The sequence below is a fragment of the Excalfactoria chinensis genome, chromosome 2, assembly GCF_039878825.1.
Source record: "Excalfactoria chinensis isolate bCotChi1 chromosome 2, bCotChi1.hap2, whole genome shotgun sequence".
Taxonomy (NCBI): Eukaryota; Metazoa; Chordata; class Aves; order Galliformes; family Phasianidae; genus Excalfactoria; species Excalfactoria chinensis.
In genome coordinates, this window is record NC_092826.1 from 84296056 (window position 1) to 84323084 (window position 27029).

At 42.6% G+C, this 27029-nt stretch overlaps 1 protein-coding gene across 1 annotated transcript; it reads right to left on the reverse strand.

Moving 5' to 3' along the window:
• Positions 1-7045: 7045 nt before the first annotated feature.
• On the reverse strand, positions 7046-19346 carry CD83 (CD83 molecule). Its single transcript, XM_072329882.1, has 5 exons — positions 19159-19346; positions 18876-19006; positions 10829-11042; positions 10634-10737; positions 7046-8640 (listed from the first exon to the last, which is right to left on the reverse strand). The coding sequence occupies exons 1-5, from the start codon at positions 19199-19201 to the stop codon at positions 8485-8487; spliced, it is 648 nt and encodes a 215-aa protein (XP_072185983.1). The 5' UTR covers positions 19202-19346; the 3' UTR covers positions 7046-8484.
• Positions 19347-27029: the final 7683 nt, after the last annotated feature.

Here is a 27029-nt window from a genome sequence, read left to right on the forward strand (position 1 = left end):
ATATCTAGGCAAAAGCAATAAACAGCAACTCCCAGAATCAGAGGGGAACAGGAGGGGCACACGAGGGAGGAGAAGAATAGGCCAAGAGGATGAATTCCTCTGCTGTGGTGGAGTTTTGCAGAAAACCCTGCACTACTTTCCCAACACTCCTTCTCCTTGTCTGCTACATGCAGCCTTTGAAAAAGATAACTATAAGGTGATGGGAAGCAAAACTGTCGCTGGGGAGGGTAAAAAGGGCTCTTCATGGGAATTTATTTTATAAAATGGTGTATGGTAGGAAAACAATTGGAAATTACCCTCTAGGTCTCTTCTTCGCTTCAGTTCTTTTATTCCTGAGAGAAGTTGTCTCATTGCCTCTTCTCATTTTTAGTACTTCAAAGGACAAATACGGCTGTATGCACAAAGCAATTGCTGGGGACTGCAGGTCTCTGAGCACAAGGGAAGCTGTGAAAATGAATGGAGTATTTGGGTCTCTGCCTTCCCACATCCCCAGGTATACGGGAGGTGGTGACACTTCTTACATGCCTTGGGATGGAGTGGCTCTCATCCCCTGCCGTGATGAAGCCAGGACGGCTTCTCATTACAGTCATGACATCATTTGGGAACTACATGGAGTGAGAGAAGGTGGAAGGAGAGAAAAGAAGTTATTGAAGACCATAGGTTAGTGTCTGGTAAACTCCCTAAACCTACTCCAATTCTGCCTACTTAGCATTTCATCAAAATGAAGCCATGTTTTAAACAAATCTCTGAAGCCTTTCTCTCCCATGAAGCCCATTACATTTTGTGCCGCTCAACTTTGATCTCGTAGAACAGTCTCTTTATATTAAGTAATAAGGCATCATTTGGTTTGCATTTCATCCATTCTTTATCACATTTACATTCAGGTAATTGCTTCCACATGCTCTTTAGTATAAGAAAAATCCCAGTGCAGTTCAGGCATGTTTACATTTATGGATGGATAGAATATGTCAAGTGTCAACCCCTTATTTATTTATTTATTTATTTTTTCCTCCAAAGTGACCAATCCTGAGAGGCTGTTTCAGAGGAGGAGGAGGAGAAGAATTGATAATACGAGTTTAAAAACTTACCACAATTGTTTCCCAGCTGAGATGATTTTCAAAGTCCTAATTTACCATACTTGGCACTTTAACACTTGCCCTGCCATCACGTCCATTCCAGGGCTGGCCTCCTGCACATTTAGTTGGAGGTCGCAATTTAATATGTCAAAAGCTTTAACTCTTGCCATGCTCCCAGCCATAAGTAAGCTGAGCCAGTGAGTATTTCTGCAAAATGTAACAAAGCTGTATTTTACTTCATAGGAATTTGGGTAACTCCATTTGTCTTCAGCGCAGCCAGCAGGAGGAAAAATAGTTTGCCAACTACAGCACAAATTGTGAAGCCTGAGAGAATAGAGGTGTGAACATATTAATGCTAAAATACAGTGACTTCTTGAAAGTGATTGTTGAGAAGAAACAAGGTACAGGCTGTGCTGGAAGATGTAGAACAGACTTGTGTTCTGCATGCTATATAAAGATTAATCTTCATATACCGACAGTTTTTGTCAGCAGAGCTGGCTTTTTTTTTTTCTTTTGTTAATGTTAATGGAAATGTACCAGCACAATTTACCAGAGACATTTACAGCTGTTGAGATGGAGTGAAATGGAAAGAAGCTGTGAGAAGAAAATCCCAGGAGATTTGGCACCTGCCTAGGAGACGGGAAGCACGAATTGAGAAGAGACTGTCCTCTTCAAGGATCACTGCGAACCTGGACAAATTCTGCTGTTCAGAGCAGTGGTAAATGTTATAGAAGTGCTTCTTGTCTTTTTTGGTGTTGTTTTCCAAGGGAAGGAGCACTTTAAACAGTGCTTTAACTGTCATTTAAGCAGAGGGTAGTGAGCTTGTCACATCTGCCTGGATCTTAATCCACTTCAGTGTGTCTGTATAGTAAGTAGGACAAAGGGCCTGGCAGCCTGATTTGCTTGTAGATACTGCTCTGTGCACTTAGCAAAAGTGCCGGTGTAGTGTGCAGATCTCTCATTTCTGCTTGCACGCCAAGCCCCACACAGATTATCTATGTACCCACTCACTGTAGTATAGGAGCACTTCATAGTCTTATTATCATCATCCTGGTGCTGTCCCTAGAAAGTAAGGCAGAAAAAAAAACACGTTCCTCTGTAATTTAAATCCTAAAGACCTTTCCTATGAAGAAAGGTTGAGGGAACTGGGCTTGTTTAGCTTGGAAAAGAGAAGGCACTGGGGAGACCTCATTGTGGCCTTCCAATATTTGAAGGGAGCATATAAACAGGAGAAGGACTGGCTGTTTACTAGGGTGGATAGCAGTAGGACACAGGGGAATGGTTTTAAACAGGGGAAGTTTAGTTTAGATTTTAGAAGAAATTTTTTCACTCAGAGGGTGGTGATGCAATGGAACAGGTTTCCCAAGGAGGTTGTGGATGCCCCATCCCTGGAGGGATTCAAGGCCAGGCTGGTTGTGACTCTGGGCAGCCTGGTCTGGTGGATGATGACCCTATACATAGCAGCAGGGTTAAAACTGGATGATCATTGTGGTCCTTTGCAACCCAGGCCATTTATGATTCTATGATTTTAAAGTCTGTAAGAGCTCAGCTGAAGGATGTACCTTCTAGAGCAGTGTCTTGCAGCCTATCAGAAGGATACAAGCACCTGGTATGGGACCACACATTTTTCCAAGTTAGGGGAATAGTTGAGAGCCTAAGGGCAGAAGCTGTGTGAGGTGGTACAGAGAAAAGCAAGAACAGCTTGTGTCCAGCTCCATCGGCAGCAACCTTAGCAGCATATTTAACCTGAATTTTCATTGTCCTGTTTTTAACAGCAATTCATTGTTCTTTTTTGAGGCAAAAAAAATAGCTTATTCTTTTTTCAATTTTGCAGCAGTTCTTCATACTGTGGTCCACTATTTTTTTGAGATACCATTGGTCATTAGTGGCAGAGAGCAGATGTCTTGGAGTGGTATATACACACTGTGATAGAAATCTCAGAGTAGTGATGAACAGTGGCATTCTGATCATCAAGAGTATAGGCCTATGGGATAACTGAGGCTGGAAAGTACCACAGGAGTCTCTAGGCCAACCTCCTGATCTAAGCAGGGTGAGCTATGGGGTTGGCCATGTGGCTCAGGGTTTTAGCTATTTCCGGCATGAAATATTTAAGGATGGTGATTGCACAGGCTCTGTGAGAAACCTGCTTGGATATCCTCATGGGCAAAAAGGTATTGCCATCCAAACTACCCTCATTTCAGAATGTATCCATTGTCTTTAACATTTCCACCAAACATGATCATGAAGAGGCGGGCTCCATTTTCCTGATAATCTCTGTTCAGTGTCCCCAAAGCTACCTCTCCTTTGGGCTCAACAGGCTTCAGTGTGTAAAGCTCTACTCACAGGGCAAGCAATCCCCATCAGCTTACTGCCAACCAGCAGCCACATGGTGTTGGAGGAGCACTATCTGGGCTAACAGAGGGAAGGGGTTAATTTCTCCTGGCTCATACATAGCCCTGCACTTCCAGCTCAGTAAATGGAAGGAATGTGATTAAATCGGCGTTGATACCAAGTCTGAGAACAGATGTGAGAGTGAATTGGCAGAGCCGGAATTCAGATGGGATGAAAATAGCAAAAGGGAGTGGGTGGAAACTGTCACACATTTGTGTTACAGGTGCTTGCTCTAGACCCTAGCATTTGCAGGCACTCCTGCACTTTTATTCTTACCAGTCTCTATTACTCCGGTTTATCTGATCAGCAGAACCTCTTCTCCTTAATGGTGATGCCCAGCATTTCAGGCCTCATATTTTCTCATCTGAAGGACAACATAGGCATAAACTTCCTTTTGGCTCCAAATAGGTAACGAGATGTAAATATTGTCATTTTCCCTGCTTCTTTTACAAGGCAGTACATTCTCTTCCAATTATAGCCAAGGAAACTGAGGCACACAGTCCAAATGTTTAAAAAATAAAAAATAAGTAAAAATAATAATTAATAAATAAAAAATAGAACCACTACAGGGTGTTTTTACTTCTTTCACAGATGCATCTGAAAAGCTCTGCAGAAAGCCAGCCTCAGGTTTGTGCTGGGCTTGTGTAGCCTGTATTTCCCTTTGGAGCTGTCTCTCCTCTCAGTTCTTGGCTCCCCTCTCAGTTCTTGCCCCTCACCTTCAATCTTGTTTGCTTGTTTTGTTTTGCTCTGGCTGTGACGTCTGTCTGGAATCACTGTAGCAAAGCAAAGGCTTAAACTCAGCCCAGGCTGTCCATTTATGGCATAAAAGACGCACATGTAGCTCAGCTGCAAGGATGTGGCAAGCTTTTTCCATCAGAGGGTGGGAAGGCTTTCAGGGCTCGGACGTAAGATGAAGCCTTCAAAGGCCCACCACCCCGTGCATCGGCCCGTGTCAGTCCTGCCACCACCCATTCCCTTGGTGGATTTTTTGGGTTTTACGTGACCGCCCTGGAGCCTTTAGGGGAGCTTTTCCCACAGCTTTATGCAGAAGCTGTATCAGCTGTAGTCAGCAAAAAGCAGAGCGCTACAAACACCGGCCTTGGCAGGGAAATGAGAGGGAACAGACCGTTAACCAAAAAATGTGATTCTGCATTTGTTTGTAACTCTTTAATCTCCCCAGCAGTCTGTTCTCCAAATAAGTTAAGAGCCAGGCTTTTGCTGGTAATTGCTTAAGAAGGAGAGAAGAGGGAAGAACCTTCACTTTGCCTTTAATTCCACAGCTGGATTATAGGGTAGAGTTGTTGCCTTTGTGTACCTCCAAAGCATCCCACCCAAGGCAGAAAAAATTTAGGTACAGAAAGGGTTGTGCTTCTGACTGTTCACAGGGATTGCTGTGGCACGTGTTGGTGAATACCAGTGTGCTGGCAGCTCCTGCTCAGGAGAAATAGGTGGAGACCTGTTCAGACTTCCCAGCAAATATTACTGCAGCGGTGCTGTGAAGGTCACTGTCAACCTGGGTTATCTGCTGTGTAAGTGCCAGCTGTACAAATCAGGCTTAGCTCAGGGCTATAACTCATACGCTCAGCATTTTGTGGATTATGTCCTTTAGCTTTCCTTCATTGCTATTTTGTATATTCATTTAGCTTCAGTTGCAATTTCTCTTTGGGGTAATTTCCCTGTGTGGCACACTGTTTGTCTGCATATTCCTTAATCACAGGCATACAAACTAGCTCTTTATGTGTATTTTCACATATAGCGCTTATTGGTATCTTTGAATGCAGATGGCTCACCTTTGGAAAAAGCAGTACCAAAATACAGGTTAGGGTGTTGGCTGGGGGCAGGGATCATTGAAAAAATATATGTAAAACAAGAAAAAAAAATATTAAGAAAAAAAATTCAGTGGTTAAGACACTCACAGCACAGTTGGGAGATCTCAGCTCATTTTCAGATTCAGACTCAGGCAGATTCAGAAGCGCTCCATTTTCCAGGTGTCTTCAGCTTTAGTTTATAAAAATAAAGACAATGGTATTTCCCACCTCCTGGGTTTGTTGAGACCAGTTGAATTCCTGATTCTAAAAAGTGTTGTAAGAAAGTAGTATAAAGAACCGTGCTAGCATGCACATACGCTAATATCTTAGAAAAATTAAAGACATTGATGAGAAGAGTAATGGCAAACAGAACAACTGTTTCTGTCCAAGGAAGAAATGATTCTGTATAATCAAAACAGCCTCTAGGTTGTGCAATAGACAGATGTGCTCCCTTCAGTACTGGAATCTGAAGAACGTGTCCACGAGCTCATCCCAGTGGGATGGCTGGGCAGTCATTTTGAAATGGGCTGTTTAGATGCACAGATCTGTGTTGCAAGCAAAGGACCGTCTCTTCAGGGATGCTATGCTGAGAAATGTGTGGCTCACTCTGTAAGACTGTCAGCCAAGAAATGGTTTCTCTTCTTGCTAGTGCTGAAGGCTTTGTATTATATTGGATTTTTTTATCTTTTAGTTGTCTGGTCCTCATTCATATTATTTTCAGCCAACATTAGCTTTTGTCCTACCATACATTAACAGTTTTTTTACATTCTTTACATGCCAGATTTGCAAACACCTTCATCACATTAGGAACCTGTGTTTTTCTTTCCAACTCTTTAATTCAGTCAATAGTCTTGACATAAGACTTCATCACTGCTTACTCCTTCTAAATTCCTTTAACATATTTAAGTGGCCTTGAACATAATCGCCTCTACAGCACAGCAGGGCCTGCAGCAAATCTCCAGAATCTGCCAGCCTGAAACTTCTGATCCTGAAATTTGACCCTCAGTGTTGTAACCTCCGGTCCAGTCTTCTGCCTTGCAGACAGTTTGGCTCAGGATTAAAAAAAAAAAGGGTACAGTTGTTTATACAGAGTCTCTTTTATTTCATTCAATCCTGATCTGATCCTATGGATACATCTGAAGGAATAGTTTGTAAGAAGTATTTCAGCCACGGTTGATGATTTATTATCAACCCAACACCTGAATTTTCCCTTCTTGCCTCTTGTACCCTCCTCTAAAAGAAATCAGTAAATAAACTGAGAAAAAATAAAAAAGCAAAATAAAATAAGATAAAATAAATAAAGTAATCAGATATCATATGTTTCTGACCAAATGGAGAAGCTCGAAGTACTTGGGTCATTTAGGGGGCTGTTACACATTCACGGTTCAGCTCATATTACTTCCATCTAAACGTGCAGGTCAGCCATGACGGTGCCCTGTGTTTAGAAGCAACACAGGTAGACTGGAGCATCCTTGTACTTTTCTTAATGGCTTGACTGTCAGCAGGAGACAGGTGTTTTGGAATGCTCTTTGGAAAGAAAGTGGGATTTTGAGGAAAATTCAAATGAACTTAATTCTTTAGAAATGCATGAAATTATCCATTGCTTAATCAATTATTCACAGACACATGCCTCCTTCCACCAAAGAGGCTGGATCAGACATCTACATTATTTGATGTAATTAAGTTGATTGTAAAATAAAATGCAATTGATATGGAGTGTCTCTGGGATTATTTTTCTTATGTGGCATGCAGAAAAACAAACGGCACATTATCTCTGAATTTTTATTTCACGTATGTTACACACATTTACATATAAAAATTGATTATAAGAAAGCAAATGCGATATTAATTTACCATGCCCCAAGTAAATTCCATACCCCTTGCAACCATTCTTCTGGTCAGAAGCCCCTCGGATTCCATCGATGTAGATATCTACCCCACTCACAGAGACGCTGCTGAGTGATGCATGGTGCTTTCCTCCCATCATCGCTTCGAAATTAGTCAAAGGATTGTAGAAAGAGCCTCCTTGTCATAGCCTGAAATTCCAAACTGCCTTGAGTAATCCTAGTGCTGCAGTTTGCTTGGCTGGCTTGTTTTGTAGGAGGTATTGATCGTGTTCTCATGTTACGGCACAAATCTTCATATGGTGGCATGAACATCCACAGTCACTCTAGACTCTACTTGCTTCACCAGCAGCACTGTCAAGGTGATCACTTAATTTCAACATCCAAAGTAACTCTTGCCCACTTCAGCCAAAAATGACAAGTCTTCTCACCCTTGCATCATGAGCCTGAATTCAGCTTCTCTGAAGCCTTGTTTCATGTAAACTACATACTGTTAACACCAAAAGCTGGTGTTTATTTGCCCCATCTTCTGTTCCTGTTTGTCCACAGCTGACTCAATACATCTCACAGATATAGATGGTTTGTTTCTTTCTTCGTAATTACTGCTGTAATTTGATCGATAGAGGCTTCATTACATTTAGTTGACTTTATGTATTATAAACCACTAAGAAAGTCATCTTTGCATGCCCTTAAAATTGCATGCTGCTTCCCTCTTATTTTTGCTCCCTTAAATTTAACAGTTGCATAGAAGCCCCATATGGATGAACCCATCTAGAGATGCCTCTAGAGAATGTCTGATGGACACACTATGTAAGTGCATCCCTACTTCTTTTGCAGAGATAGGATTCTTCTCAGTCCAGAAGGATTTTCAAAGTATTTTCTTCCTTCCTTCATTTCAGCTTACCTGTCATTCTAATATTTAAAACTGAATGTTGATGTGATTTATCCAGGACAACTGCGGGAAGCTGGCTCTTCATCGTACTGATTAGTTCACTGACAAGCCTAACCTGCAGCCTTTACATTGCCATGGTGCCCTTATTACTCAATCTTCACATCACAAGAGTAGTCTGTCTGAACAAGAGGGCTGCATGGCAGAGTGAAAAATGTTGATACCAGCTTCTTAACAGCAGTTGTGTAGCTGCAATGGCATTTGTTAGCCACCTAGCACCAAGAAGTTACTGTAGTGCATAATGATGCTTTTTGAAGGCTTGCCCAGAACAAGCACATCACTGACAGGTTACCCATACCGTCGGGCAGTCCCAAAGAGGTCATATATGACCGTTTCTTCCCTCTTCATATCACTCCGCTATCTGTCTCACGGCATATGTTCACTGATGAGCCTACGGTGCCATCAACAGTGCCAACCTATATAGAGCTTGAAGTAAGTCCACTTTTGCATGTGCTTCCACTGTTTAAAACCCGAAATGTTGTCATTTCATGTGTGTTGATGAGACTGAGAGTGTGTTTTGAATCTCTTCTGTTTTTATCACTGGGAGACATACTCTCTTTTCTTAGACAAGTCTAGAATTTAAAAAAAAAAAAAAAAAAAAAAAAAAAAAAAAAAAAAAAAAGGAAAAGAAGGCTTAAATTGAGAGTTCTTGTGTACAGAGCATTTTTGAAGTTCAAAAGTTTTGCTTTTTCTCCTTAACTCATTAAATCTTTCACATTTATTCGTCAACAGAACCATCCAAAAAAGAAGAAAAGTATTGTTTCTTGCCAGTCAGTGAGCTTTGCAAGTCAAAAAGTCACAAAAAAATCTCTAATTAATTCGTATTTTCATGCAAGGAGGTTTTGCATCGAATGCATTTGTACCTGTCCTCGACACAGGCCAGTGTGCAAAATATTTTCATTACGTTGTCAAGGTGAAGTCACAGAACTGCCACCAGTCTTAAACCTAATGTCACTTTTGAATTTAGTGGAGATTAAGCACAGAGAGGACAAGGCAACCTGTAAGAACTTAACAGACGTTTTAAGTAACAAAGCTCCTTTGTGAAAACAGAGCAATATTAAGTGCTGATGAAAGGTAGGTTGATACCTGAAACTGGACTCTCACCCAGGAGTAAGATACGTGTCATCCCATCAGAATAGTTATCTTCTGATGTAGCTCTGCATTTTTTAACAGCACCAATAAAACTAGATTTTTTTATCTCTGGGGATGGGAGGTTTCTTTAGAGATCTGAAATTCTTTCAGGACACTGAGCAGAACAGAGGCATCTGTCTTTTCTGAGTGATATCCTTGCTTTCATACTTTCATCCTAACAAATTCCTACAAGATTTATCTTGTCAAACTTTAGTCTGAACAGCACAAATTACTGGCAAGATTGTCAATCTAAGAAAGAGACAGGCATAAATTTAATTGCTCCCTGAAGGTACATGAAAAGCTGCATTTAGCTGCAGCTAATTAGATATTCTCCAATCAACAGTTACGATTCATCTGCTGATGAACAAAACAATAAGGCAGATATGAAATAGCAAAAAGTTCAATTTGTCCTCCCAAAATGTTTGGGCTGTTTTCTCTTTGTTGTTAACAATGTTATCTGTAACTCTATCTCAAAACATTCCCACAGGAAGGGGGAGGGAGGAACAAGACCATTGTTTAGAGATGCTGCTGGTCTTGCACTGCACCAGTCAGCTGAGGTTCACGATGGCTCTAAGTTGAGAACTGCAAGTTGCCTGGGTTTTGTGCTTGGTTCACCGCAATCACAGATAGACCATGGGTTTGCTTCTGTGAACCTGCTCTCTCCACCTTCTCCAGAGCTACCAGTAAGAACTGAGGGTAGAGATGAAACCTCTAGGAGAATGGGTATTTGTGTTGCACTGTATTCTTGCAGTGTTTCTACACTGACTTTTCAGTACATCTTCCAAGCTAAACTCAGGTCTTGCAGAACTACTAATGGTTGCCTTTGCTTATAACATTACTATTTCAATTCCATATTAATTATTTTCCAGAAATATTAAATTGAAGTCTAAGAGCAAAGAGCTTGACAAAAATGCCCCTCTGACATTGGGGCTATCACCTCTTTACAGATATGGAAAATGAAGCAAAAAATTGGTAGACTTGCATTTGTCTGTTGTTTTGTCCTGCAAAGCAATGCCATAGGTGGGGTCAGGATTCTAGAAGACTGTGCCTCTCTTTCTGAACACATTCTGCTTCCAACTACCAGACAAGAAGGACTGTTGTACTCTTAAATCTTAAACGAAAGAGTACTTGTGCTTGGAGTAAATGGAAGCAGAAATGAGCAGCAGGGTGCAGGAAAATAACCTGCTTTGAGTTAGCTCAGGGTAGAGTAAAGTGTTTTATCTCATTGGGGCTCCATCCTATGTTCCTTGTGCACCTGAGTTTTCACCTGGCTTTGAAGACATTATGTGAGTACTTAAAAGATTTGGTTATAAATTACATATATTGGCCAACTTCTGAATGGTTCTGTTAAGGTGCTGCGAGCAGAGAAAATGAGCAGGGTATTTCTGGTGTTCTGGGTTGGTTGATTTCTTTATGATGAAGTGAAATACTTACACAAGTAAAGAAGATGAGCAACAAGTAAAAAATCCCAAGGCAAGTCAGCATGAAAAGCTCAGTTTTGTATTTTTTCAGTTTTTCATCTTCTATTCCAGGGCAACCTAAAATGTAAAATAAACTGTTACGCTGTTCTGGTGTCTGCAAAATATTTTTAACCTGTTATCTTCATGAAATGCTAACAGAACATGATACCTGTTACTTTTAATGTGATGATGCCACTCAGGTTGTGGTCTCCCCTCTGTTCCCCCAAGGTGCACTTGTATGTGCCACTGTCTTGGCTGGTGGCATTTACGATCCTCAGTTGAAAGGTGTTGTTGGAGAGCTCCAGGGAGCCTCCAAGTCCTTTCGGATAACCAGATTCCACATCAAGGATTTTCCATGCTGTTCTGTCGCCAGCTCCGGACATCTGGAAAACACAAAGACGTTTCTGGTCTTGGGCAACAGTGTCATCTTAAATTCTAGAGGAGAGAATTTTAAAGCTGGCTTATGGTTGAAAACAGAGGCTGAAGAGATACGAGGAGAAAAAAGGGTGCATAGTACATTCATGCTCACAATCAAAAAAGTTTTTTGACTTTTTGTTTAAATAGACACGATATTAAAGAAAGTATAACCTGCCTCCAGAAAGCACAGTGCCTCTCAGGAGGAGCAGGACTCCCTCCCTCCCCTCAGCTCTCTGTTGAAAACAAAGAACACAAATTGCTTCGACTCATTTGGATTCATTTGTGTGAAGGTCACAAGCAGGTTTTTTGGTGTGCTTTGGGAACATTTGTATGTTGAATTTCTTAATTGTAACCAGAAGAGCTACATTCCTTGGCATTGCTGAGAGGCTGCGGGAGGAATAAAGTGTATTCCCAGAACAGCTTGTATGGCGGGGCAATAGGATGTGCTGAAAATGACAATTGGCTAGGAATCACAAAGAACAGAGGAACCCCTAACTTGATTTGAAAGATGGGAGAAGGGTTTGAATTAGTACATGTCCATTCTTATTCATCGATGTCTCCCTGGAACTTGAGGCAGCGTGCCCTCTGTGAAGGTTTCCCTAGCAAGGAATTTGAGCTTTCTATGGACCAGCAGAGCCAGAGCTTGCTCATACAGTCCAAGGCCCAGCTTTCCAGCCAAATCTATCACAGATATAAGCCAAAGTTTTTTTAGTGTTATTTCTTATTTTATTCTAATAGACATATTTTTGAGCTGCATGTCAGTGCTTACATTCTGTCAGCATAGCTACTGCATCAGAGTACAGGGGTTACACTGGAAGTTATCAAAATTAACACAACTGAGGCTAGGAGAATCTGGTTTCTCTCTCCTGTGTTTGCATGAGGAAAACATACTCAGGGATCTGGAGAGAAATACGGGCCTGTTGTACTTCTGTGCAAAATGGCGTAATGTAAGCTGCAAGTTGGGGAGCATTTTAGGAACTGGGGAATCAGGCAAAAGCACAACATTTTCATTACTTTTAAGATCCTTCCTCAGAAAGTGCTTTTTTTATTATTGTTTGAGGGGGCTGTTCTCTAAGCGCATAGCTGAAACACATAGCAGTAATTCCCTGGGACTTCCCACACTTTACTCAGCAAGAGGGAAGAAAGTACTTTCTTCCTCTTAATCCCCCCCTTAAATTTACCTCGGCTCCTTCTCCTTATTACGTTTGACCCCAAGCAGCACAGGGACAAGCAGTTCCTATGGTGGCTTTTAGGCTGTTGGGACTCACTTTATTACAGGGACAGTGATAACTTCAGGCCCTGCATGCTGCCAGGGCTGCAGCCAGAACAATCAGAGTGTGCAGGCTGGGTTCAGCTCTGGTTACAGGTAGGTCAATAGCAGTTAAGTGGATAGAGTTGACCTCTCTCAGATCTCATTTTCACCACTTTCCCTTCCTTTGCCACCCCCTTCCTTAGTGAAATGCAAAACTGCCCATAAGGCAATAAAGGGAACAAGAGTGTATGCCTTATTTCATTCGATTGTTGGCTGCTTTCTTTTTCTTTTGTTTTTGTTTTGTTTTGTTCTTGTTTGTTTAAAAACAATTATAATTATCAATGATAGCATGAATAATTGCTGTCCAGGGTGGTAAATGGTACAGTGATTCTTGTGGCTGAGGTCTGGGAACCAGAAAACTCTTTGATCACTCTGTATGCAATTGTAATCACCACTGCTGATGTAGGGGAGAAGTATACTAAGTCCATGCATCCTATGATTCAGCTTTCTTATTTTAGAGGGGTCACTGAGCTTTCTTATTGCCTCCAGAGCTTCTTGAGGTACACAGTTAAGGATAAATGCTGTGACAGCATCCTGGGGACAGGCTGGCCAGAGGGACTCCTATGTAAGGTCAAGTAGAGCAAAGCCTGTAGAGCCACATGAACCTTGCCTTTCCTGCACAATAAAAGACAGTTACGCGTGGGCTCCCTCACCTGGGCAGAAATCAGGAGAGCCCTGGATGAGGTGTCTCGACCCTTTGCCTTTGGGAAGGAGGAGAACGGTTCATGCATGTGGGTGCATTTCTAAGATTGCGTGCTGCTCCTTCTCCATTAAACCTTCCCTTCCCTTGAAGCAGATGGAGGCGAGAGCGGCGCCGCTTAGAGCTTGCAGCTTCCCTGCATTTCTGAGGCTACAGAGACACCTGGTGGCATTTCCCCAGCGCCTACACGCAACGCGGCCGTCGCTGCTCAGAGGTCACTGCAACCCCTCTGACGCTTGGACCAATACAGCCGTCTCATCAAAACACACCAAGCCTCCCTTTTTAAATTCCGCGAGTCAGCCTCTCACCACATAGATCATTGCGTAGCTCAGGCGCCTATGATCACCCAGCAGTAGACCATGCTGAGTCTCCTTCAGGTAATAGCACACCGCAAGGTAAATGCCAAGGCTGCCACCTAATTAATTCCACACAAGCACTGAGGGATTGAAGCAAATGCTCTTAAGTGTTAGAAATCCACTCGTGTAGGGTCTGTCTTCTTGAATTCATGGCAAAATGCTTTCTGCGTGTATTTCGCTTCCCTTTCAGAAGTCAGCTAGGGAAGCTAAATCTGTTGTTCCTCATCACCTCCAAAGCAATGAGAAGAAATGCTTTCCCCAAGGGGTGACACTGCCTGGCACCTTTACCAATGAGCTGGACACTGGCACAGAGCAGGTTTGCAGATGACACAAAACTGGGAGGGTGCCTGTGACAGCAGACGGTGCCATCCAGAGGCTGGGGAAACAGGCTTCTAGAACCCCTTGAAGTTTGGCACAGGCACAAACTTGATATTCAGGACATTCAACTTAAACATAGGAGAACCCTTTTTTCCCTTTAAGGCTGGTTGAAGACTGGCATGGGTTGCCTAGAGTGGGTGTGGAGTCTTCGTCGTTTGATATGCTTAAACCCTAACTGGGCACAGTCCTGAGCAACTTCCTATAGTCATCTTACTACATTGAGTTTCACTTATGCCAGTCCTCAAAAGCTTGGATACATTTGATCCAAAGAGGATGTGATTTCCTCTCATGTATTCTGTGACGTGGTTGAAGCCCTGTCACTCAAGACTTTCAAGGTGAGGCTGGGCAACCTGATCTAACTGTGGATGTCCCTGTAAATGGCCTTCATAGGTCCCACCCAAATCTAAGGATTCTATGATTCTCTAGTCAATTGACTGATTGCTGTAAGTTTCTCCTAACCTGGAGCTTATTGATAAGAGTAGTGAAAGTGTGGATATTCACATGGGATATTAGTATTTTCAGATTTGATTGAAAATAATACTGAGCTGAGACATTTCTGGTTTCTGACTCGATGAGCTACAGCAAATAGGTAGAATAACACCTCCAAAATTTAAGAGCTCTCCAGTAAATATTTCTTCTTCAGGGAACTTAATAATAAGGTGAAAGAGGGATGAAGAGCCCTTCCCCTGTTCTGAGCAGGCTGTCTCTTAGCTGTGGTTTTGAAAACATCTATAGCATTACATGGTTGTGCCACTAACCAGAGGCAATTCACCCATGCTGTAGTGCTTGCACCTAACTAATCAATTAAAACTTAATTTTATCATGTACGTGGGAGAGTAACCTGGTTTCAAGTCAACTCATATTCTTCGCTCTCTCTAAATACCTTTTCTCATCACACTCTTCCCAGACTAAGGTGATACTTTGGCTCCTCAGTAAATCAAACTGCCAATACAATCCACTTTTCCCATAAAAGCAAATTTTTATTTGAAACAAAATGGTTCAGGTCTAAAACCGATGCCAGCTTAAAGGTGGAATTCATTAACATAAATCTATTTTCTTTTTCTGAGGGTGGAATGATTATAAAAATAGTTTTGTGTAAAATTTTACCACGAATAAAGACCAGGCTTAAACTTTTGACTGCTAAAGAAATCTAAATACTCTGTATCCAGCCAGAAGGAATTTATTTTCTAAAGTAAAATATCTAGAATCCTGGCAAAGCCTGACAGCCAGCGTATAATGAATCACAACTGAGCTGAGGCCACTGAATAGGTGCATTTTGCAGCACTAAAGCACTTTCACATTTGATTAGTGCTGAAGGTGCATTCACGTGGTTCCTATACGGTGTTATATAGAGATACCACTGTTAAATTTGAAGAATAACACCAAAAAAATACAACACCAAAAACACAACAAAACCAAAACCCTACATCAATTGTGAGCAATTGTGAGTGAACTCTGAGTGTGCTTTAGAAGAAAAATAAACATACACACACATAAATAAACCAACCCAAGAACCCAAAGCAACAGCAACGGAATCGCATGTGCCACATTATCTGGGCCTGGTCAGAAAAGTCCCTGACTCAGCCACAGAGCCTTTCTATTTGTTAACATAAGGGCACAAAGCAGTAGGTCATGTCAAGCAAAATAATTGTTTTGGTCATGAACAAAACTCCCTTTCAGTCTCAGTCATGAATGCGTTGGAGCCACTTGGAGCTAGATAGACATCTGAGCTTGACTGTGTTTCTTTGTGTATGTTACCAATTAGATCGGAGTAATATAGAATGTATCTACCTATGCTAACATATTATAGCTATACACATTTAGCAGAAGCTATTTCCTTTGAAAGGAGGTGAAATTAATGTGACACTTCCATAAAATCTGCTTTTATTTTACAATATGACTTCCTCCTCTAATTTTGCCACAGTTTCATATTTTGGGGGGAAGTGTTATGAAGTGTTATTTCTCCACGGAGGTGCAGCCTTCCCTCTTCTTCCTCAAAATTTGTTTTAAATTAAGACTGTTCTGGCTATCACATGAACAACGTGACTAAGTAACCACTGGGACTTCATCTGGGTGTGTTTCGATTTGATTTTCAAGCTGGATATAAAACGATAATTACGTGTTTTTACGAAGTGGTTCTCATTTTCAATGTACCGTACAAAGACAAACTGTTCAGTATTCAATAACACTGTGAGGCAGAAAAGTAAGTGAAGTTTCATTACCCAGATTCTTATTTCATAGATGGGCCACAGTAATTCAAGCCACTCTTTTCACAGGCAATTGCCAGTACCTGTGTGCTTATGCCCTGCTTTTCAGTCCTCAGCTGGAAAGCATCTGTGTTGTTCATGGTATTATAACACATGAGTTGCTCTCTGTCCCTACAAGTGGACCACCCTTAATGGGTACCATTGTTATGAATGCACAGAATTATTCCCACACTTGATCCCATGCCTACAAACAATCCAAAGGGATCTAAGGATACTTCTAAGGTTTGGACAGATGAAACACATGTGCCTATTTGCAATATGAGACGTTAGCAAAAGCGAAGAAACTGATGACTGCAGTGCTTCATTTTTACTTTCAGCTGCACTTTGGCACCAGAGTATTAACTCCTTCAAACTATTACTTCTTCGCACAGAACTGTAAAAGAGGGCACTTTAAAACAGCATAGCACTTTTCCTTTCCTTTCCTTTCCTTTCCTTTCCTTTCCTTTCCTTTCCTTTCCTTTCCTTTCCTTTCCTTTCCTTTCCTTTCCTTTCCTTTCCTTTCCTTTCCTTTCCTTTCCTTTCCTTTCCTTTCCTTTCCTTTCCTTTCCTTTCCTTTCCTTTCCTTTCCTTTCCTTTCCTTTAAGCAGACCATAGAAAACTATATAAAAGTATCCCTTACTTGGTTGCAGCATGCAGAGGTGCCAGTAGGAAGGGGTTTTTTTCACCATGCATTCACCCTGTGCAAGCAGCCACACGTGCAGCACTGTAACACTGTCGCCATAATTTTTTAAAGCAGCAGAAGCAAAGGTTAATTGCTCACATTTATTGCACAGTTCAAAGTGACCTCACACAAAAGATTTAGCCCAACAGCTGTTTAAACTTTACAGTCTGAAATTTCATACCATTTGTAGGAATTACCTTTTAATTAGCCCTTTGAGGGTATACGTGGTGTTTATTGATTAATCCTTCAGCAGTTGTTTTTTAAATAACAGATTAATTCTGCATTGGGCAGCCTAGTTACACCCCACTGTTCCCCTGAGCTCATGAAGTTTAGGATGGGGACAGCTGCACACAGACAACTAGGGGACAACAAGCACAGAGGACTGCAGAGCAGAGGGGCCTGGGAGACACATTCCAAGGCTGGGTTTTGCCACCTGGTAACTCTCCTTCTCTTCAAGCTGATGCTCATTCAGCTAGACCCACAAGTAGAATAAGCATCATTTCCCAAGCACAAAATGGACAAATCACTTTTTCCCATTGAGAGTGCTTTCCTATTGTGGTTAGGGCTGTCACTTGGGTTAGCATCTCCAGGAGTGTCATTAACTGCCCATTCCTACTTTTCTTCTCTCCCCTGGGATGAATAACCAGAAGGACATACTAACGAGGGTTGTATCAACCCTTGTGGATGGCAGCTATTGCTGATTATTGGATTTTGTTAACACCTGTAGTTCTTATGCCAGTGCCAGCAGAGCAGAAATACATGAGATCCTATTGTATTTGACACTGAAATGACTGCACTTTCCTGAGCAAAACAGATGAAACAAGATGAGGAGACCATAAGGGAGAGGAGATTGGCGGGATAGGGCAGTGACAGTGCCAGAGTGCTGCAAAGAGGGGGAGCACAGGTGAGAGCTGCCAGGGAGGGTGTATACAAAGCAGGCATCATCAAATATCACTATGCCCTGCACGTGCAATCTATTTGTGCCCAGGTGGAACTATAAAGAGCTATGTGACAAACCAGAATTGGGCCTACAGGGTTTCAGAATGCTTTTGGCTCTTAGCTTCCGCTTGCTGTCTGTCCCTCCTAGCTGCCACTGGGCCCTGAAGGATGTGCCTAGTGTTGCACTGGAATTCAGACATGTTGGCAGATTCAGCTGCAGAGGTCTAATTACACAATTTATTCATTTACTGTGGGGGAATAATTTTAAAACTATATCTGACCAAACTGCTGGGGAAGCCAAGGCTTTGGTTTTATGTTCTGTCAGAGATGAATTAAGTTCTTACCTGTCAGAAATAGGGGCATGGCATGGCAAAACCTTCCTTTTGTCTGATAAGCAACACACACTATGAACTCGATCTATGCTCTGATATGTGAATACACAGTCTCTATAAAGCAAGTCAATGGACATTTCTTCAACTGGTGGGCATCTCTGTCTCTCTTTCTATGAGAAATCCATACTGAAAGTGGTAAATAGTACCTTCTGCTCATTAGCCAGTGGATCCTTGCACATCCTAGCTCTCCCACAGGCAACAAGCAGGGTACTCCTGCTTTGGAGACAGCAGGTAAGCCAGGGCAGCCAAGATGTTATTTAGTTTGCCACTACAGATGACTCAGAATTTCTTGCTCTCTGTATTCTGCATATCCTTCCCTTATATTCACCTTAACTAGACAAGTCTTTCAAAGTAATTGTGTCTGTTTGTTTAGCTCTTCTATTACAAACTGAAAATCAGCTCCTTTCTGGGGGAAAATTAACCAAGAGACAGCATCACTGATGTTATAAGGTTTAAAGGTTTATTTCTAAAGAAAAATCCTGGAAAGTCTCCTTTTTGAAGTAGTGTTTGGCAGTCTGCACGTGGAACAATCCCTAAATTCTGGTCCCTGCAGGCTAGGAATAGTTACATAGAAAAGCAGGCCAAGTGCAATGCAAGGGTCATGTTCAAACAGTCTGTCTACAATGACACAGAAACCATCTGTTCCCCATGATCAGCTCAAATGCTGCCTTATCTCTGCTGCACTGACAGAAGGATGCCTTTTCATAAAGAAAGCCTATTTTGTACAAGAGAAGCCAGTATCAAGTAGGAAAGCAAAGCAGACTATTCAAGTTACTTAGGCTTTTTTTTCTTACTTTGTACCAAGACACTGCCTGGTAGGTGACTGAGGAATCCTGAAGAATCTTACAGGGAAGCAGAGCTTCTTCAGAACATGTCACAGCAACATCTGGGACAGCCACAGCAGCTCCACTGATCAAACTCCAAACTGCCAAGCACAGATACAAATTGCTTTTATAAGTGATCACCTACGTAATCCTTTCTGTCTTCCCAAAACATATCCCCACAAAATAAGCATAAATAAAATGAAATGAAATAAAATAAAACAAAATAGTGAAAAATGAAATACTCCCTACTTACCACTGCACAGGGTGATGAGCAGAGCGTAGGCTGCTGAAGCCATAGTTATTGCTGCTTCAAATCACAGAGCAGCAACACAGTGCCTCTTTGCAGGATGGACTGTGACAGCAGAGTGAAACTGCTTCTGCTTCTAGATTGATATTTCTGGACACAGACTGGGGAATCCCCCGGAGGTCTTACCTTGTGGTGCCCCACGTCACAGGGAAAATCCCTACGTGTAGGAGCCTGTGCTCCTCCCATCAGATAGTCAGGTCACTCCCATTTCTCAACTGCCTGCACTGGTAGTGCCTCTTGTTCTTTATTCTTTTCCCCCTCTGCATCGACCTGAATAGAAATAAGGTTGACTGTGGGGTGCTTGGGTTGGCAAGAAGGGCATCAAGAATTGGCACTATAAAAACTTCTTTTGTGACTGACGAAAGGACAGGGGACAGGGTTTTCCAGCCTCCTGAAATCCCCTCTCAACATTTTTTCTGCAAATTTTAAAGAGCAGTGACTGTGTAAAGGCTGACCACATGCGGTGACATTTCCAAAACCACATCTGTAGTCTCAAGTCACAGCACTTGTAGAGCTCTGTGCCTCAGCTCAGCTAACCAAGAGCTTACAACACAGTTGAGCCTTACAAACAATACACACGTATCTCCTCCTCCATGAGAGAGTAGGCACTCATGTTTTAGAAGAAGCAGCATCACTTCCAGTGAGTTCCGTCATCTTCAAAACAAGCAGGGGCAGCTCAAGTGACATAATTCTACCAAATTACACGCTGGAAAATTTCCTCATGAAAACAAATCAAGTCAGCTCCCAACAGAGGAACTTTTTGGACATCCCCTTTACATAGCTGAAAAAATAAAAAACACATGAAAAATAAAAAACACAAGAAAAGTCCTCTCCTCATGATCTGCAAGAGCTCTTTCCCCTTGGAGAATTTTTGAGGAAGTCTGAGGTTGATCACAGAAGCACTTACAAATCATGAAACTCTGAAAGCTGATGGAGTGTTATTTTTGGAAAAGAGTTCTGGATGATCTCTTTAGGCTACTGAGACCCAGATGGTGAGAAGTCGTTTAGGAGGCTTTTGGTTAAATTTCTTGGGTGCAGAGAGTATGGTCAACCCTTTTTGAAACCAGGTTCTGGGGTACCCCAAAGCCAAATCCCCTGTAGAAAACTTGGTGAGGACAAATCTGTTTGAAAAGTCCTTGGCCTGTAAAAGTCCATCTTACACCAATAAGCTCTGTGGGTGAGTAATGCTTTCAGAAACTCACTTATGATCTATGACTGAAGTTGGACAGCAGTTTCACAGGGGCTTCATTGTTGAAACAGCCTACTTATTTTTAAAGCTTCTGTCTTCATTGACCGACATGACAAATGTAACAGGCTCTTCTTTTTTATTCTTCTGTGAGTGTTTTCCAGGTTGAAGGAATTCAGTCCATTTCTTAGAAGGCAGGTGCAAGTGAAGTTCAAATGCCAGTGGATCTCTGTGGAGGGAGAGAAAATCCTGACCTGTCACTGCTTTCTCCTCCTTGAAGTAATGGAGTCCTTGAGAAGAAGACAGAAATGAGGGTTGGGATGATTTTGCTGCAGGAAATCTTGGAGAGAAAAGAGTTCCAGTTAATATATTTCCCATCTGTTCTTTGTGAAAATAATGGCTCTCCTGTCCACATGAACCATTCGCATCAAACCTACCTCCAAGCAGGGCACTCAGCTTTCACCCAAGTGTCTCATTCCACAAGTCCTTCAGAGCTACATATTCACCCTTCATAAATTAATCAAGAGGCAAAAACTTTCTCTGCCTCTCCTCCCATCACAGGAAAACCCATTCTGAGTAAACTAGAGCAAGCTGCCGCCCTGCTGTGCATCAGCCCACAGTAATCCTTACCAGAATGACCTGACCAGATGCAGTTTAGAGGGGCTGTGGCATGTTCGAAATCTGAGGTCACGGGTTTGCCCACACAGAGTGCAATAACAGGTAAGCATAAAAGCACAAGCTTTAGTTTGTTCTGGGAAGTGTACAAGGCACACACATTTGCCAAGGGGAAGTTAAATTACATTCTTCCCCTGTTATTTAAAATATAGGAGTAAGATCTCCTAACACACTCGTGTTTTTTTTTTGCTTCAGGGCAGGCACAGCTTCAAGTGAAACAGCCGTTTTCCTCCAAAAGTATTTGCAAGCTCAGCTGCCATTCCACAGAAAAGTATGTGAAGCTAGAGAGCGACACATGGAAAACAAAAACTGAAACTCCCTTTGCAGGGAGGAAGAGAAATCATTTAGCTTCTAAACTTTCCCTGACTGGGATTTTTCTTTAGGGAAACTTTGAATTGGGCTGTACTTTCCCTTCTAACTTTTAATAACTCACATGCTTTCAAAGAGCAAGCCTATGCTCTCCAGAGCCCTGGAAGAGCTCTGAGTTTTTCTCTACTCGTGTTCAGTGGAAGTGATGGGAGCTCAGCAGCACTGGTCTGGTTGCAGGAGTGAGGAGTAGTAGTTGTCTGTCAGGCTTCTCTGTGAGAAACAAATGCACATCTACACAGGGCCCCCAGGAGCAGCATGGTTGTGTAAGTGGAATTTTGCGTTAAATATGTTCTTCTGGGGAACTAATGAGATCTGCATTCCTACAGAGGTGCCCTATTGCCCCATTCTCTCCTTCCCATGCTGTATCACCTGCTACACCAACAGTAAGCCCTCAGTCTCACCGAGCAAGAAGCACCATTTGCACTGGCAAGAACAGAGCCATGCATGTGATGACTGACATTATCAAGCAGTGCATAAAGAGGCTGCATTCTGCCTACCTTTCCTTCAGCAGAGTCACTCCTCTAGGTCTCTGACCCAGCTGCCAATTTTCATGAATTTCATAGGCACTTAATTCTCCTTGAGCCCTGATCCCTCCTTCAGTTTGATAGAAAGCAGGTTCAGAACATACTGGCTGACAGACGGCCAGATGGCATGATCACAGAAATTTCATTCTCTGTGGGAAATGAGGCTAGAAGCTCAAGGATGTGAGATGGATTCATGGGATAAGGTTAAAAAGTTAAGACTCAATTTTTTTTTATTATCATTATTATTATTATTTTTTTTTTTTTGAGTCTTAGGAGTGCTGTTTGCAGCATCAGACCCCTTTTCCTCAAACCAGATAGGAACTGGCAGCCTTGGTTAATTGCTAATAGGTTAATGTTACTTTTTATTCCAGTGTGTGGCTGCTTCTTTCATATTTCATGTATTTGCCCATCAGTGTTGGTGTTTACCGGGAAGTGCTCTTTCTGAAAGTTAAATATGTTGGGTATTCCCTTCGTTCTTAAAGAAACAAAGCAGTTTAAGTTTCCTCAAGGTGCCCAGAACCCCCCAAAATGAAGCACCAGAGGCTGAGATCCTGGTGTCAAAACAGAATTTAGCATTTCTGGCAAGGCATGGATTGATCTGTGTAAGACTTGATAATGAAAAGCCCATTATTCCTCTGCATTTAGGTTCCCATTTTGAATACTTTTCATCTATGTGACTCACCTCTGTTTGTGTAGCTATTGAAGGAGGAGGTAATTTATTTTATCATTATTGATCTACAGGGCAGCAATTAAAAAATGGCGGTATCAGTTCAACAGACAAAAACAGGAAGACTTTGATTTTATGTTTCAGCAGGCATTAAAAAATATAGTGCATGTAATGTGAGATCCTAAGCACTGTCAGTCAAAGGAAGAAGAATCCAGAGCAGCAAATGAAGAGCAGCCATGAAATCTGAGGGGCCCAGCAAAACTGCAATCACAGTGTTTACTTTTCTGTCATCCTGGGATCTTGATGCTCACCATGCCAACAATTAAAAGGAACTGAGGGTTTCCAGATTGCAGCTAATGAGAGGTACATGAATTACTCATAAACCGGAGTCAGAAAGGTTTAAGGACAAAGTTCTCTTCTCTGCCCGTTCATGGCAGGTGTTGATTCAGGCTCCGCTTTGCTGTTTAAAAAGTGGCAATCCAACAATACTGAGAAACTAAACATTGAACCTGTGACCTGCTGTGTGTGTCAGGGCTTTGCACTGCAGGCTGTCCTCTGCTGTCAGTTGAATAAATAACCCCAAATTAGTTATAAACAAGTGGTCTGTCTTCTGAAATGCCCAGGCTTTGGAGTGTACAGTTCGAGGTGTGTCAGCCTTGTTCATCAAAGCAGTGATTAAATATACTCGTGTAGAAATTGAAATGTGCCACATAATGCAGAGACAAAACTGAAATATTCAAAATCAGAAGCCTCTTCAGAAACTGTTAGTCTGGGATCTTAGGAATTGCCTTTAAGAAAATGAGAGCAGGAACATACCCTGTGTCTATACATGGAGCAAGGCTATACTGTAGCTTCACTGCATCTTGTCCTGTATCTTGTCTCCCACAGCCAGCAGAGAGCTACTGCATGGCCAAGCAGGCCAAGGTGCTGCATTCAGACTGCAGTATCCACTGGAAGCATACACTGAGATTTCTTCATTGACAGGTTCCTGGTTCTCTTTTACCATCAGTTTGCAAGATAGAATCTCTGTCTCCAGGACTAAGAATAGCTTTAGTGGACCTTCCATTGTTCAGCTTCCACAAGGAGTCATCCCTGCTGCCTGCTCCAGGAGCTAAGGAGCAGATTATCACCTACAGTCTCTAGTAAATCGCACAAGATATTGTGGTGCAGTCCCCCCAGGCCCTCTGTGATCTCAGCTGAAGCCACTGTTGCACTTTTACCTTTGTCCAAGTGGAGTGAGTTGGGATGACCAGGTAACCCCCGGTCTTACCTGAAACTCCTGTTCCATGAATCATAGCTTGATCTGAGAGATCTGTTGCAGGGATAACATTCCAGGATTGCCTCACCTGAATTGTGGCTAGAATTCTAAGTTTTCTGCCTAAGGTCAATTATTCATCTGGTCTGCCCCCAAATCACATTACAGAATATTTACTCCTACTGGTTCTCCCATCTTGTTTCCTTTCCCTGTATTTCCCCACTGGTCACCCATGCTATAGGACCTACTGGAGAAAATGTCACTCTGTACCCCTGGGCCAATCTCACAGCCCAGCAGGAATAAAGGTCAGGAGATTATATGCTCCAGCAGGTATATAGGTCAGGAAATTCTTTTCAGAGCAGGAGTATGAGTGAGCCACAGGGGGCTTTGACCATTGGGCAGCAGCCAGAGACCCAATCATGCACACAGTTTGTGTCAGGCTGCAGGTCTTCTCCTGGTGCCTCCAGAAATTTGCAGGAGTTTGTTTTTTTGTAATGCCTTCCCCATCTGAGGTCTCAGTGAGTCATGGGACTTCCTGATAAACTTCCCCCACCATCCCCAGCAGCAGAAAGAGGAAGCCTGATGGTGGAGATCCTGGTGACTGCAGGTCTATATCCATTTCCTTTTCCTTTCACATCTCCCTGTATGACATCATTGAGCAAGTTCGCTGACCTCCCAGATACCCTCGGAGAGACATGCCCTACATCCCACTCTGGTTCCCTATACGTACATTTCTGACCATTTGACCTTAATCTTCCTATCTTCTTCCTTCTGTTGTCCCTGTTTCCCCAGGTCTTTCACAGAGATCAGTGAAAGAACAGGGCAAACATATACTGACATTTCAACAGAAAGCTGTCCTAGACTGAACACATGTAAGGCATCTTACCCCTGTGTAATGCCTTCACCAAGGTGCCTTCTGACTTTATGTCCCCCTTTTCCAGCTCATTTATGGATAAGTTTAACAGCAGGAGCTCAGGAACAAAACTCTGTGGAGCATCAGTGGAGACCTCCCTCAGACATGAACACTGCCTGCTTATCCCCTCTTGTAATAAATTATTTACATGAAAACTTTTCCTCGTATCCCATGGTGTCTTAATTTCCTTCACTGCTGCCTGTGATAAACCTTTTGTTGCTACGATTGTATGTGGTCAACTGTGTTGTGGTTCTCCTTTAACTTGCGCAAGTTTGTGATCCTTTCTATTTTGCATTCTTGGATACAGCTCATATTTTCTGCAGAAAGTCTCTGGATTCTAACCAAATCCTTTATCCTGCTGTTAGTCATGTCAGCTTTGCTTTTGCTCTTTCCCAAGTCTTTTCCCTTAGACAAAGGCTTAGTGTAAATGCATAGTTATGTTTAAATAGTCACCATGCAAACATCCTAGCATTCAGATATCCATTTTAGCTTCTTTTTAACAAGCTTGTCTGTTACTATGTAATTCACAGAATCACAGAATGATCGGGTTGGAAGAGACCTCAAGGATCATGAAGCTCCAATCCCCTGCCTGGCAGGGCCACCAAACTTCCACATTTACTAGATCAGGTTGCCCAGGGCCCCATCCAACCTGGCCTTGAACACCTCCAAGGACAGGGCATCCACAACCTCTCTGGGCAGCCTATTCCAGGACTTCACCACTCTCCTAGTAAAGAACTTCCCCCTAACATCCAACCTAAATCTTCCCTCTTTCAACTTAAAAACATTTCCCCTTGTCCTGCTATTATCAGCCCTTTCAAAGAGTTTACTCCCCTCCTGATTATAGGTTCCCTTCAGGTACAGAAAGGCTGCAATGAGGTCACCCCGCACCCTTCTTTTCTCCAGGCTGAACAAGCCCAGCTCCCTCAGCCTGTCTTCATAGGGGAGGTGCTCCAGCCCCCTGATCATCTTCGTGGCCCTCCTCTGTACCCTTTCCAACAGTTCTCTGTCTTTCTCCATGGGGCTCCATACCTGGACACAGTACTCCAGATGGGCCCTCACAAGAGCAGAGAGGGACAATCACCTCCCTATCCCTGCTGGCCACCCCTCTCCTGATGGAGCCCAGAATCCCATTTGTTTTCTGAGCTGCAAGAGCGCACTGCTGGCTCATGTTAAGTTTCTCATCCATCAGGACCCCCAGGTCCTTCTCTGCTGAGCTACTCTCAAGGACTACTCTTCCCAGTCTGTACAGGTGCCTGGGGTTCTTCTGGCCCAAGTGCAAAACCTTGCACTTAGCCATGATGAACCTCATTAGTTTCACCCAGGCCCACCTTTCAAGCCTGCCAAGGTCCCTCTGAATGGCATCCTTTCCTTCCTTTGTGTCAACCACACCACTCAGCTTGGTGTCATCAGCAAACTTGATGAGGGTGCACTTGATTCCATCATCAATGTTACTGATAAAGATGTTAAAGAGCACCAGTCCCAGGACAGATCCTTGTGGGACACCGCTTGTTACTGGCCCCCACCTGGACATAGAGCCATTGATCACCACTGGCTGTCTGTGGCCTTTCAACCAATTTCTTATCCATCAAGTGGTCCTCACATCAAATCCACATCCCTCCAATTTGGAGATGAGGATGTGGTGGGGTACCATGTCAAAGGCCTTACTCAAGTCCAGGTAAATGACATCGGTTGCCTTCTCTTCGTCAACCAATGCTGTCACTCCATTGATTCTGTTGTAGTTGTTTATTTTTGCTTGTGTTCACTAGGCATTCTAAGTATGGTCACTGTTATAAGGAGTCTCTTGAGCAGAGTCATTTGGAACCAGTTTCTGCATGTTGTTCAGGGCTGATACAAATGTTTTATGCTCATGCAATGTCAATGGTTTTTGATTTTTCTTTTTTTGTTTTGTTTTCTTTTTCAGCTGTATCAATGCCTGATGTGATGCTCGCCCAGTACTCACTTGGAGAAATGGTACTGTCACATTTCCTGCCCTTTCAGGGTTTCTGATCTCCATCAACATGTAACTGGTGCAGACATTTGATCTATGCTAAGGCACATTTATTAAGGCTGGAACGTCAGTCAATACAGATTCTGCGCTGCTTCTAAAAACAGCTAGTTTGCTGCTTTGACACGCTTTCCCTAATATCTGGTACTCTTTCTGTATTGTTTTTGTCTCCTATGTTTCACAAAATTATTGTTGTTCACAGTGGATAAAGCTTTTCTGACTT

What these genes read in the sequence shown, in the direction of transcription:
- CD83 (XM_072329882.1), bottom strand. Translation starts at nt 19,201, where the DNA reads ATGGCTTCAGCAGCCTACGCTCTGCTCATCACCCTGTGCAGTG. An exon ending in AGGCAGTGTCTTGGTACAAA is followed by an intron (nt 11,043 to 18,875) that starts GTAAGAAAAAAA and finishes TGTGTTTTCCAG; the next exon opens with ATGTCCGGAGCTGGCGACAG. An exon ending in CATCACATTAAAAGTAACAG is followed by an intron (nt 10,738 to 10,828) that starts GTATCATGTTCT and finishes TTTACATTTTAG; the next exon opens with GTTGCCCTGGAATAGAAGAT.